Source organism: Castor canadensis, chromosome 7 (assembly GCF_047511655.1).
Source record: "Castor canadensis chromosome 7, mCasCan1.hap1v2, whole genome shotgun sequence".
Lineage (NCBI taxonomy): Eukaryota > Metazoa > Chordata > Mammalia > Rodentia > Castoridae > Castor > Castor canadensis.
Window position 1 is genome coordinate 31,841,439 of NC_133392.1, and position 13,428 is coordinate 31,854,866.

The following is a 13,428-nucleotide window of genomic DNA, read 5'->3' on the forward strand; positions in this document are numbered from 1 at the left end:
TCATTACATGATTCCTCATGTAATACAGGCTGATCATGAACTCTTGATCCTCCTGTTTCAAACTCTCATATACTAGGATTCCAGGCATGCACCACCACGCCTGAAAAATTTCCAAAGTAATATAAATGTATTTTTTTTTTTTTAATGGTACTGAGGTTTGAATTCATGGCTTCAGGCTTGTTAGGTAGGAGCACTACGACTTGAATCACTTCGCCGGCCCTATTTTGTGTTGGGTATTTTGGAGATAGGATCTGCGGAACTATTTGCCAGTGCTGGCTTCCAACCCTCATTCTCCTGATCTCTGCCTCCTGAGTAGCTAGAAGTTGCTAGGATTACAGGTGTCAATCAGTGGCGCCCGGCTTACTTTGTTTTTTTAAACTTGTAAAAGATTTCTAGCTTTATAAGACTCACTCCTGTGACCAAGCACCATGGTGCTGGAACAGGGGTCCAAATGATTCCTAGCAACAGAACTTCTTTCCTAGCAACAGATCTCCCAGGGCCTTGCGGCTCTGAAGCGTGATAGAAACGTGAGCCGGATGTTGATTGTTTTCGCCATAGTAACGCACAGGCATCCGGAAGTGACGCCAGAGGAAGGGGAAGTGAAGCCGGGTAGGCTCCCACGTGGGTTGTGTGAGTGGTTCTGAGTCGATGGAAGCCGGTTCTTTAAGCTCAGTGGCGGCCAAGGTTTAGTCAACATGGGTCGCTCGGGGAAGTTGCCCTCCGGTGTCTCGGCTAAGCTGAAGCGCTGGAAGAAAGGTCACAGCAGCGACAGCAACCCCACCATCTGCCGCCACCGCCAGGCCGCCCGGAGCCGCTTCTTCAGCCGACCCTCAGGTAGCGGGCGTGGGTCGGGATGGGTCTGAGCCAGGCGTTCGCCTTTCGTCTCTTGAATGTCGGACCGAGAGCCCAGTGTAAACTCGCCCTTGCCCTTGAACAGTTGCGGAGACAGCCCACGTGGGGAGATGACTTATCTAGGGTACCGTGGTGTCAGAATTGGAACGCGTGGCCGAATTAACTTTGAATGGCTCCTCACAGGGGCTTTCGCTATCTGCTATGTCCAAGGTAGGGGTGTAGCTCCCGGCCATCTCCCAGTGGCGCTTATGTCATCGCTACGGGAAGTAGGAACTTTGACCTGGAGGTCTCCCGCTGTCCTTGATTATCTAAGTTGTCGACATTCAGAGGGCTTACGAGGCAGGCTGTTCACATTTGAGCCTCCCGGGGTGGAGGTCTGTACTGGGCTGGTTTGTTTCATAGGGGGTGATGGGCCACAAGGTTTGGGTAGAAGTGAAGGCCTTACCTGTGCCTCGGGTTCTCAGGAAAGAGCGACCTGACAGTTGATGCTGTGAAGTTGCATAATGAGCTGCAGTCAGGGTCCCTGCGCCTGGGCAAAAGCGCAGCCCCTGAAACCGCCATGGAGGAAGATCCGGAGCTGGCTGTCACCGAGAAGTCCTCGGGCACATTCCTGAGCGGCCTGTCCGACTGCACAAACGTCACCTTCAGCAAAGTGCAGCGCTTCTGGGAGTCCAACTCGGCTGCCCACAAGGAGGTAGGGAGAGCAGGAGGAACCAGACTCCTGGGTTGGGTTTTCTTCCAGCTCTGGTGACAGCAGCTGGTATTTCTGGATGATGTGTCATCTTTCCTAGCTACATGGTACCCTCCCAGGCAGATTTCACTTTCCGCTTTTTATAAGAACATCTTCTCTGCTGAAGTGTAAAGTTCTTGAGGGTAGAAATATTTTCCAGATATTTTTCTCCTTAGCTGTACCTAACAGGACTTTTTACACAGAATATTTTAAAGAAACATTGGTTGAGCAAATTAATGCTGAATAACAATAATTAGAAAATGTTTTGTTTATCAAGAGCCAAATTTTTTAATTTACATTTTAAGGTTATATATGTTTATATTTTTCAGTAATTAAATAGAAGGTGTCAAAATGATACAAAGTGATGTGGGTAGAATAAAATGTGATACTTGTTCTCCCAACTTGACTCCTGTGTGACTACTACTTTGGGTTATTGCGTATCTTCTTAGACCAGCACTATCCAATAGTAATGGAAAGTGAGCCACATGTAATTTACACTTTCTGAAAACTACATTAAAAGGTGAAATTAAAATGCTTTATTTAATCTGGTATATACAGAATATCCCTTCAACATACATAGTCTATCTGAATCTACATTTTTTGTTGTTGTTTTGGTGGTACTGGGATTGGAACTCAGGGCTAATCAGGTAGTTTACCACTTGAGCCACTCTGGCAGCCTGAGATTTTTTTTTTTTTTTGATTGGACTGGGGTTTGAACTCAGGACCCACACCTTGAGCCACCAGGCCTTTTTTGTGAAGGCTTTTTTCAAGATAGGGTCTTGCAAATTATTTGCCTGAGCTGGCTTTGAACCACAATTCTCCTGATTGCTACCTACTGAGTAGCTAAGATTACAGGTGTGAGCCACTGGTACCTGGCCTAGGATTTTTTTTTAAGAGATGAAGTCTTGCTGTATTACCTAGGCCTGCCTGAATTCCTGGGCTCAAGTAATCCTCCTGCCTCAGCCTCTCAAGTATCTGAGACTATTGGTGTGAGCCACCTTACCTGGATCAAAAACTGAGATTAGTACATTTTGATGACACTAAAATGTGTAATTTGCCTTTATATATCCATTTGGATGCTAAATTTTCATTGGAAGTACTTGATTTGAATTTACAACATTTAGAGTTGTAATAATAGAGTCACACATTCAGGTTATTCCAAATATATGTTTTCTATCCAATAACTGGATCAAGAATTTGTTTGTTTGGTGCTGAGGATTGAACCCAGGGCTTTACGTATACTAAATATGTGCTCTACCAGTGAGTTACAACCCCAGCCCTGGTATTTGTTTTTTAAAAACTTACTTACTTTTTTTAAGGTTTTGTGGCACTGGGGCTTGAACTTAGGGCCTATACCTTGAGCCACTCCACTAGCCCTTTTTTGTGATGGGTTTTTTTGAGATAGGGTCTTGAGAATTAGTTGCGCAGGATGACTTGGAACCGTGATCCTCCTGATCTCTGCCTCCTGAATAGCTAGGATTATAGGGATGAGCCACCAGCACCCGGCTAAGGGTTTTTTGGGATTTTTTTTTTTTTTGGCAGCACTGGGGCTCGAACTCAGGGCCTTACACTTGCTAGGCAGTTGTTCTTCCTACTTGAGCCACTCGGTCAGCCCTGTTTTGTGTTGGGTATTTTCAAGATAGGTTCTGGTGAACTATTTGCCCACAGTTGTCTTTGAACCACAGTCCTCCTCCTGAATAGTGAGGATTACAAGCCCAGCTAGTTTTTAAATTTGTTGTTGTTAAGATAGGGTCTCAATAAGTAACCCAGGGTCCTTGACTATCCTCCTGCCCGAACCTCCTGAGTACTGGAATTATAGGCATGTGGCACCATACCCAGCCCTGTTCTAGACCTTTTTTTGTGTATTTCTTACCTGTATTTTGTTATTGGGGTTTTCTAAAATGTGATTATATTTTATATCCATTATTCTCTAACTTCTCCCTACTGAACAGTATTTCTAAGTCATCTTATATGATTGCTCTTCATTCTTTTCAATGACTATATGGTGTTTGAACCTATCATTTATTAAATCATAATAGTACATTATGATTCCCCTGTATGGCTGTTGTAGTTTGTTGCTACATTGAACATACTTGTGCATAGATCTTAGCACATTTATGCAGGTATTGCTATAAGAAAGAGAGTCCTCAAGGTGAAATTTTAGCAGTCATGTTCCAAGGCCTCCTCTTTGCTAAGGCCATGTGATGTGTACCCCAGCCCTGAATGCTTTTTCCATGTTGTATGTCTCTGAGCTTTATCAGGAGATTAATTTGTGAAGGAGAAAAGAGGACACCCAGCATAGGGTTGATAAATCACAGGTGCTCTTTCCTTCCTGTGCAGATCTGCGCGGTGCTGGCTGCTGTCACTGAGGTGATTCGCTCCCAGGGAGGGAAGGAGACCGAGACTGAGTACTTTGCTGCTCTGGTGAGTAGATGTGACTTTGGGAGTGGGTGTTCAGAGCAGCTGGCTGGCTGTTCAGGCTATAGAGAGAAGACAGGTGTTCCTGGCCTATGGGACAGAGAATGACAACCTGGAACAGGTGAAAGTGCTTCCGTCATTCTCAGTGGCTTGGTAAGGTTTGTCACATTATTCTTTTGGTCACCACCCATGCACTGTCACATTATTCTTGTAAAACAAAAGTCCACTGTTCTGTTTTCTTGTTCTTGATCTATAAAGATGAGTTAGATGTGGGGATCCACAAGAAAAATTATTTTCAAAGTGTGGTCTGGGGTCCTTAAGATGCTTTTAGTGACCCAACTAGGTTGAAGTTATTTCCATAACAATAAATAGTATAACATCATTTACTATTTTTAGTCTCGTGAATGAATCATGGAGTTTTCCAGAAGTTATGTCGTATCTAAGGACATAATTTTCATATTATTTGACAATGGAATTGTACTTATATATTCTTGTGTTTTAAAGATTGCTCAGTTTTAACTTTCATTTTTTTGTCACATCCTGACATATACAATATGTCAATACATATTGTATATATGCAATACAATACAATGCATAGGTTTACATATGCAAACCTATTTGGGGAGTCCTCAATAATTTTAAGGGTATAAAAGTTTAAGGACCACTGCTCTAAAACAGATTGGCCAACTTCAGCTCATGGGCCAAAATCTGATCCATGGCCTATTTTTACCTTCTGAGAGCTAAGAATGGTTTTTCGTTTTTGGCTGACTGAGGTTTGAACTCAGGGCTTCATGCTTGCTTAGCAGGCATTCTGCTGTTAGAACCACACTTCCAGCCCTGTTTTTTTTTTTTTTTTAAGGAGAAAGCAAAGATTTATTAGGATGCTATTAAAAGGAGATAAAATAAATGTAGGCAGCCTATGCAAAGAAACATAGCACCTGGGTTTTGGATTTATTTTTTTTGCTTTTTGCTTTTTAAATTTATCGTCGTAACCTTTTTTTTTGGTGGTACTGGGAATTGAACTCAGGGCCTCATGCTTGTGAGGCAGGTGCTCTACCCCTGGTTTTCAGATTTTTAAAGACCTATAAATGCATACTCAAAAAAATATGTATCAGAGAACATATGTGGCCTCCAAATATTTATTATCAGGCCTTTTATAGGAAAAAAAAATTGTCAACCTCTGCTCTAGTACAATAAATTAGAAGGCAATATAAGATTTTGTGTCAGGTGATATTTTTTACTATTGTATGTATATTAATGCAGTTAAACGTCACAATACCTTATAAGGCACATAATATGGTCATGTGTCACTTAACAGGAATGTCCCCTGAGAAATGGGTTGTTAGGTGATTTTGTCATTGGGAGAACATCATAGAGTATGCTTACACAAACTAAGACTGCTACAATGTCACTAGCAGATATGATCCTGTGGGAGCATTGTCTTATATATGATCTGTGATTGACCAAGACATTGTTTTTCAATACATGATTGTATTCTTACCCTTATTTTGCAAGCGAAGAAACTAAGTCACAGATAGGTTAGGTTGCTAGGCAAAGTCACACAGTGGCAGAGCTGAGATTTGAACCTCTAATACCGTGATTCTCGGTCATGACCATTTTGCTGGGTACCTGGCTTCTCCCACCCTTTCTGCTTTCCTGTTTGTGCAGTGTGACATTTTATCCACTAATATCTCCCTAATCTGTTCCTTAGATGACAACAATGGAAGCAGTGGAGTCTCCAGAGTCTCTTGCTGCTGTCGCTTACCTGTTGAACCTTGTCCTGAAGCGGTGAGTCCTGGCTCCTTTTTGAACCTCAAGTCTCTTTGTGGATGGGGGAAGGAAATGTGAACGGGAGGAGCAGGATCAGAGAATTGTTCTTTAAAAAGATATTTGGCTTCAGCTGGGTGTGGTGATTTGATGTCACCTGGGCATGGTGGTACACATTTGTAATCTTAGCTCTAGGGATGCTGAAACAGGAATATCATGAGTTCAAGGCCAGCTTGTGCTACCTAGTGGAACCCTGTCTCCAAAAAAGAGATACTTCATTTCTAATATGAAAGTGTTCTGGAGATTGGTTGCACAACAGTGTGAATATTCTTTTTTTGTGTGTGGATTGGGGTTTGAACTCAGGGCCTACACCTTGAGCCAACCCAATAGCCCTTTTTTTCGAGAAGGGTATTTTCGAGATAGGGTCTTGTGAACTGTTTGCCTGGGCTGGCCTCGAATCACAATCCTCCTGATCTCTGCTTCCTGAGTAGCTGGAATTAGAGCCATGAGCCACCTGCATCTGGCTCAGTGTGAATATTCTTAATACCCTGAACTGTATACTACAAAATGGTTAAGATGGTAAATTTTATGTATGTTTATTTTGCCACAGTAGAAATTTAAAAATAAAAATTTCAAGAAGATATTTGAGTATTGGGTGGCATTTTACATCAGGCTCTGGAGGGTGGCTTGGGATGTCATTCCATTAAGTGAGTATTGGTGCCTACAGAAGGGGCATCCTGGGGCAGTGAGGGTCTTAGAATGTTGGCACCAAGCTGTGGAGGGGAAGGAGGCTTGGCATGAGGTCATGAAGCGCTCTTGTGGATAGTCCAGAAGGTGAGGGAAGCCAGGACTAAGGCATTGTGGGAAGGGATGAACTCCTGTCTTGACAGTTGCAGACTCATTGAGTGGTTGGACCAGCAGTGCTCCTTCCTTGGTATTGCTTAGCGCCTGCCCCAGCTGCTCTTCAGAGGCCTCCTGGTATGACCTTCTCTATTCTCTCTCCAGTGTGCCCAGCCCTGTGCTCATTAAGAAGTTCTCAGATACCTCCAAAGCCTTCATGGACATCATGTCTGCCCAGGCCAGCAGTGGCTCCACCTCTGCCCTCCGATGGGTCAGTGTCTGTGTGTTCCAGAGCCTGTTGCATTTGCTTAAAGCATGGATGCTCCCTGGGAGGGGTTTAGGCAGTCTGGATCCTCAAGCAGTTCCTTATGAGATTTGGTGAGAACCTGGGTTCTTTTCCCTCTTGGCTGAGCCTAGTGGAGCTGAGGACTCTGACTTTCTTCTTCAAGGTTCTCTCCTGCCTGGCTACCCTCCTCAGGAAGCAAGACCTAGAGGCCTGGGGCTTTCCCATCACCCTTCAGGTGTACCATGGGCTGCTGAGCTTCACTCTCCATACCAAGCCCAAGGTGAGACCACTGTGTTCCCCCAGAAGAGGGGAGGGAGCTGGCCTGTCTGAGTGGAGTTGCATAAGTGGCCCTAAGTGCTTGGCTTTTGCCTGAGGTTGTGCTTCCTGCCTCTGAAGCTTCATCCACTTAGACTCAGAAGGTGAAGGGGCAGGCTGCTTCCAGCAGGAAAATGGCTGTCAGGTCCTCGACATCTCTTTGGTACCTTGCACACATCAGATTCCTAGGGTTTTTCTTATCTTGGCACGGAGGATGACATCCTGGGGGAAAGGGACTGTAGAATTGGACCCAGACCTGAGTTGGATTCACTGTGGTGGAACCTTAGGCAGTTGCTTATGTATCTAGGTCTGGGCTTCCTAGCTATAAGATAGGGATAATAATCCAACCTTGCTGTAGAGTTGTGAGGAGGCCCCAGTGTTCTCAGGCCTGGTATGGTGCCTGATGTATAACAGGTGCTCAGTAAGTGGGGGTTCCCCACCCTTTTCCTCCAGAAATTTATGGCTGGGAGCATAGAATTCCCATCATAGAATCCCTCACTACTAAGTAGTGTTAGCCCAGGGAGGCTCACACACGTGGTCTTCCCCTCACCTGTTTTAGGTCAAGGTCAATGCTGAAATGTCACTTCACTGGGTGACACTTTCCTGGCCACCCTATAGAAAGTAGCATCCCTGTTTCATTGTCTGCAAAGTACTTTTTACCTTCTGGCATATTTGTTAAATTCCTGCCTCAAGTGGAATGTGAGTTGTCCACTCTGCTTCAGTTTGTGAACACCTAGAGCAGTGCCTGGCTCACTCAGTGACACTTAGCATGTACTGGCTGACTGAATGGATAAATCCCTGTCTGAATGATGAGGACCCTTGGGTTAGAATAAGTAGCTGGTCTTGTTCGTAGCCATTTGATGAGTTAGCAGAGCGCATAGGATTCTGTACATGACAAAGTCTGACATAGCAGTGGGTGGGTAGTAGGCATTCAGTCAAAACTTGGTGATTGGTGGCTGTGTCATGCCCCCAAGATGCTGGTGGAATGCTGATCTGGCCTTGTCCCCCTCTTTGACCCTCAGATCCGGAAGGCTGCCCAGCATGGCGTGTGCTCAGTCCTCAGGGGCAGTGACTTCATGTTCAGTGAAAAGGCCCCTGCCCATCATCCTGCTGCTATCTCAACCGCCAAGTTCTGCATCCAGGAGATTGAGAAGGCTGGAGGTGGGGTGTCCAGACCAAGGGCCAGTGGAGAGATTAGAGACTGGTGCAGGAGGATTAGTGTAAAACTTCTCCTTTGTCTGCCAGGCTCCAAGGAGGCTACCACAACACTGCACATGCTGACACTGCTCAAGGACATACTGCCTTGCTTCCCAGAAGGCCTGGTGAAGAGCTGCTGTGAGACTCTCCTGCGGGTCATGACCTTGAGCCATGTGGTAAGCTCAGGCTACAGGAAGGAAGATGGGTACCCCTAGTGATGCTATTTGGTGAACTCACTGGACAGGCTAAAAGTAGGACGTGGAGCTGGGCACAGTGAGACACACCTATAGTTCCAGCTCCTCAGGAGATTGAGGCAAAAGGATAGCTGGAGCCCTGGGAGTTGGAGACCAGCCTGGTCAACATGGCAAGACCCCATCTTGAAGAACAGCAGGACCTGGGGTCTCCCTGCCCTGACTTTACTCTTAAGATAAACCAAGGATACCACATCATCCATGCTGTTGAGATAAGCCTAGATACCTTAGGGTCCTTGTCCAGTTGGAAGCTTATTTCACGGATCAGAGTGAGGATGGTCTGATGGATGGGGCTGGAAAGAGCCACCTCTGCCTTCCCACCTCCCCAAGTCTACTCTAGCCAGTCACAGTTATTTCTACTTTATGCCTTTTTTTCTTTGTCCCCCTTTTTTCCCTTCCTCCCCACTTCCTTTTTCCCCTCTCTCTTTCTTTCTTTACTTACTAACAATCAGTATAGTAGCTTTAAAGCCACATTAAAAATAATCCCCTGTATTTCAAACATCCTAGCAGAATTCTGTTAATCTTTGTATATTTTCTTGTAGTATTTGTTCACTGCATATTTAAAAATGTTTATTATTAAATAACATGATCATTGTTTAGAGGGAAAACCACTTAGAAATATATAAAGTCAAAAATAAGTCTGTTAGACTGGGGGTATAAGCTCAGTGGCAGAATGTTGATTTGGCATGCACAAAGTCCTGAGTTCAATCCCCAGGATGGCAGAATAATGATAATAGTAAAAGTTACTTTTCCCCAATTCTTTTTTTTTTTTGGTGGTGGTACTGGGGTTTGAACTCAGAGCCTCATACTTGCTAGGCAGTCACTCTACTGCTTGAACCACTCTGCCAACCCTTTTTTGTGTTGATTTTTGAGAGAGGGTCTTGCAGACTATTTGTCCTGGATGGCCTCAAATCTACCAATGAGTTACATCCTAAGCCTGGCTACATATAATCTACCTAGTCATTTTGTTCATGTTCCTCTATTCTGGTTATATATATATAATATATTTTTTTTGTTTTTGTTTTGTGTTTCTGGGGATTGAACTCAGGGCCTACACCTTGAGCCACTCCACCAGCTTTTTTTTTGTGATGGATTTTTTCGAGATAGGGTCTCAGGAACTATTTGCCAAGGTTGACTTTAAGCCACCATCCTTCTGATCTCTGCTTCCTGAATAGCTAGGATTTTAGATGTGAGTCACCAGCGCCCAACTCATTGTTTATATTGTTTAAAGGTGTTTTTTTATTTGTTATTTTGTTTGAGGGCCTTGTGCATGCTAGGTAAGCTCTTCAGTCCCTAAATCCTTTAGAGTCCTTCAGTGGCTGCCATTTCTTTCTACAGTGACAATGCTCAGTGTCTGGGTATGGGGGACATTTTCAAAGTTCAGGAGGCCGTGACTTCCTTTTAGCCTACCTGGTGGAGTGAGAGGTCGAGGGGTTCAGTGTAACCATGGGCTTTGCTGTTACCCTCAAAGTCTATATGTCTCCTCCAGCTGGTGACAGCCTGTGCCATGCAGGCCTTCCACAGCCTCTTCCATGCCAAGCCCAGCCCAGGCACCCTGTCAGCAGAGCTCAATGCCCAGATCATCACGGTGAGACCTGATGGGGGAGGGGGGCCTACTGTGCAGGTCCCTGGGGAGACTGCTGGAGTTGTCCACCCTGCTGCCAGTAAATATGCCTGGAGGCTGGAGAGTGGCCATCGAAGTCACATCAGTTAACCATCATAAATGATTTCAGCATGGTCTTGTGTTCATACATACTTTGAGCAGGGCTCTTAACCTTAAGAGATCTGTGGGTGGACTTTGGGAGTCATAAACCCCCCAAATTGTCAACCATGTGTGCACTCATGTTTCAACACAGAGAAGGCCCCTAGCTTCTGTCATACCTAAAAGGTATGTGAACACCATCCTCCTCCTAGAGCCAGTGTTCGCAGAGCACTGGAACTGGAAGGGCTTCATGGACCAGGGAAAGCCAAGTGGGCTGGGATGCCATCCTGTCACTACAACATTGGTGCCCTGGGTAGAGGAAGGGTAGAGGAAGGGATCATCATTGGAGCTACTGCTGACTGTATTTGCTCAGATACCTGCTTATTCCTTGTCTTGCCTCTAGGCCTTGTATGACTATGTTCCCAGTGAGAATGACTTACAGCCTCTTCTGGCCTGGCTAAAGGTCATGGAGAAAGCCCACATCAACCTGGTCAGGTAGGGACAAAGCAGAGGGGCACCTCAGGGCCTCCCTTCAGGTCACCTGCTCTGTGCATGCTGAGGGGAATGATGTAAGCCAGCATCTGGAGAGGCCGTCCAGCTTCCTGGAGACGGATGGTTCCACATGGAGTGTGCTGTAGACCAGCTCTGGATTTGGGAGGTGTGGGGTAGGGCAGCATGGCCGTTATCGCCCACTTGGTTCCTTTCCTCCTGGTGCATGTGCCAACTAGCTCTGAACAGCAGTAGATGGGCTGAGGGCACTGCACTCTGGGTTGGGGCTGAGTTTGATCCTTATTCTTGTCATGTGCTGTTGTGCTACTCTATGTGCTGAGTTGCTCTTCCAGGGAATATCACTCCCTTTCTGCAGCATCACTGCACCCACCCAAGCTGATAGGTTTCACCTTCCTCTGGATTTCACAGTCCCATGCATCCAGCTTCTCTTTGTCTCTTCATTCATTCAGGGTTGGGGCCTGGCCACTTAATAATTCCACTTTTCTATAATAAGGTTGGGAAGAAATTGAGCATATACAGAATCAGTGAGCCACCACATGGAGACATTTTGCCACAAGTGAGGCTCTCTGAGCCTGGTGGCTTTACCATGCTGGGACTGTCTTGTCTCACTAATCACAACAGCCCCTCAAGGGAAGGCCTCATTTAAAAGCCAGAAGTTTAAGCTGGTTAGCTAGTCACACAGCTACTAGGGAGCCAGGGCAAGTGTCCTTTCATTAGGAGGGTCTAGAAGTGTCAAAATCATCCTGTTTGCTACTTCCCAGGATTGATTCTTCAGGAGCACACCCACAGTTGTGACCTAAGAGCACAACTGGATGTTGTACCAGGATGTTGTAGCACTAGGTAGTGGCAAAAAAGCTAGAACAATCTAAATGTCCCATGGTCAAGTTGGAAGAGAGTAAATATGGACAGTGAAATACCATTCAGCCATTAGAAATGATGAAGCAAAGCTGGGCATGGTGACATAGGCCTAATTACAGCACTTGGGAGGTTGGAGAATTCCAAGTTTGAGGTCAGCCTGGGCTAAGAAAGAAAAAAGGCAGGTGTTAATGGCTCATGCCTGTAATTCTATATTCTGAAGACCTGTTTGAATTTTTCACCATGTGTATTATCACTTGAACAACAGTGTCTTCCTTGAATGCCCACCCGGAGGGCCAAGTCAGTGGTTCTTTTTATAACTGGGCTTCTGAGGGAGGTCCCTGAGGCTCAGAGCCAGGCCCTACAGAAAACTTTTGTCTTGACAGGTTGCAGCGGGACCTGGGACTTGGCCACCTTGCTCGATTTTTTGGAACTGCAATGACCTGTCTTCTCTCTCCTCACTCAGCAGTGGTGATAGCTGTCACCCAGAGCCTCAAGGTACTTCTGCCTTCCCAGCCCCAGCTTTAGCTGAGGAAGCAGAAAGCAAGGAGGTTCTGCCTGCTGCCCCAGCCCCCCTCACTATGGGAAACAGACTTCTTAGAAACTGGGAGGGACAAGTGGGACTGGGGTATTGCCTTGGTCCAGACAGCCTGTGGCCTCCTTTTGCAGGAGATCCTGAAGGAATGTGTGGCTCCACACATGGCTGACATCGGCTCTGTGACCTCCTCAGCCTCAGGACCTCCCCAGTACATTGCCAAGATGTTCAGGTGAGAAAATAATGTCCATGTTTAGGAGAGCATGAAGGCTGCTTTGTAGAAAGGTCTATCTGATGACCAGTGTTCCACTTAACTATCACTGTGGGCCATGTACCCAGCTCCAGGCACTCTGGGATTTCAGGCTGAGTATTGAACCTCTTCCAGAGGAGCTCCAGCCAGTTGGAGCACACCACATTTAAAATGCATTTGTAAGATAAGGAGCCATATTGTGGGGTTTAAGAGTGTGGATCCTGGATCTCTGCCCTGGATACTCTGTACCTGGAGCTGGATTTGAATCTAGCTACCAGTGATAAGCCCCAGGCATCTGCAGCAAGCTCCTCTGTCTCTCTCCATCTCAGGAGTAGGGGAGAGGAGTAACAGGGAAGTGAAGGTTGAGTGAGGTAGTACATGGGAGCTCTTTCTGTACCTGGCACATAGTTAGACATTCAGTAAACATAGACTCCTAGTGACCCTGTGTAGGGATAAGTACTGACTCCATTTTACAGATGGGAGAGCTGAGTTCACTTAGCTTGTGGCAGGCTGACTATAGAGTCTGCTATCTTGTTCTTGTGCTGGACTGCTCTCCATACCTGTGAGAAGAGCCATTCACAGATATAGCCTCCGAGCAGAGCCAAGCACCCTGAGCAATCCCAAGAAAAGGGCTGGTGTCCCGGGCGTCTCCTCAGGGTCTGTCTGCTGAACTCCATGGTATGGTTCTTTGGTGCTTATTACTTAAAACAGAGGACTGTTTTCTCTATATTTAGAAACTAGCCCACCCCAGCTATTCCCTTTACCCACACTGACCTCTATTGTCCCTTCCTGCCTAAAACTGCAAGGGTGATGGAGTCAACCAAGGTGTCCACAGGCTGGAAGGGCCAAATTCCCTTCTCTCTACCAGGCTACCTGTTCCTACACATCCTCCCTCCTCAGGTCAAACCAGAGAAAGCATG

The 13,428-nt window shown here is 45.8% G+C and overlaps 1 protein-coding gene across 1 annotated transcript in view; it reads left to right on the plus strand.

Annotated features, from left to right (window-relative positions):
- The first annotated feature begins 580 nt into the window (after positions 1–580).
- The window catches only part of Rrp12 (ribosomal RNA processing 12 homolog), a 32,078-nt gene continuing 19,230 nt past the window's right edge, over positions 581–13,428 (plus strand). The window contains exons 1-12 of the mRNA XM_020177751.2: positions 581–834; positions 1,317–1,546; positions 3,923–4,006; positions 5,712–5,788; positions 6,773–6,878; positions 7,057–7,173; positions 8,231–8,369; positions 8,454–8,581; positions 10,146–10,244; positions 10,762–10,853; positions 12,110–12,221; positions 12,393–12,490. Coding sequence (XP_020033340.2) covers positions 696–834; positions 1,317–1,546; positions 3,923–4,006; positions 5,712–5,788; positions 6,773–6,878; positions 7,057–7,173; positions 8,231–8,369; positions 8,454–8,581; positions 10,146–10,244; positions 10,762–10,853; positions 12,110–12,221; positions 12,393–12,490 — 1,421 coding nt within the window. The 5' untranslated portion in view covers positions 581–695. The remainder of the gene's footprint in view (positions 835–1,316; positions 1,547–3,922; positions 4,007–5,711; positions 5,789–6,772; positions 6,879–7,056; positions 7,174–8,230; positions 8,370–8,453; positions 8,582–10,145; positions 10,245–10,761; positions 10,854–12,109; positions 12,222–12,392; positions 12,491–13,428) is intronic.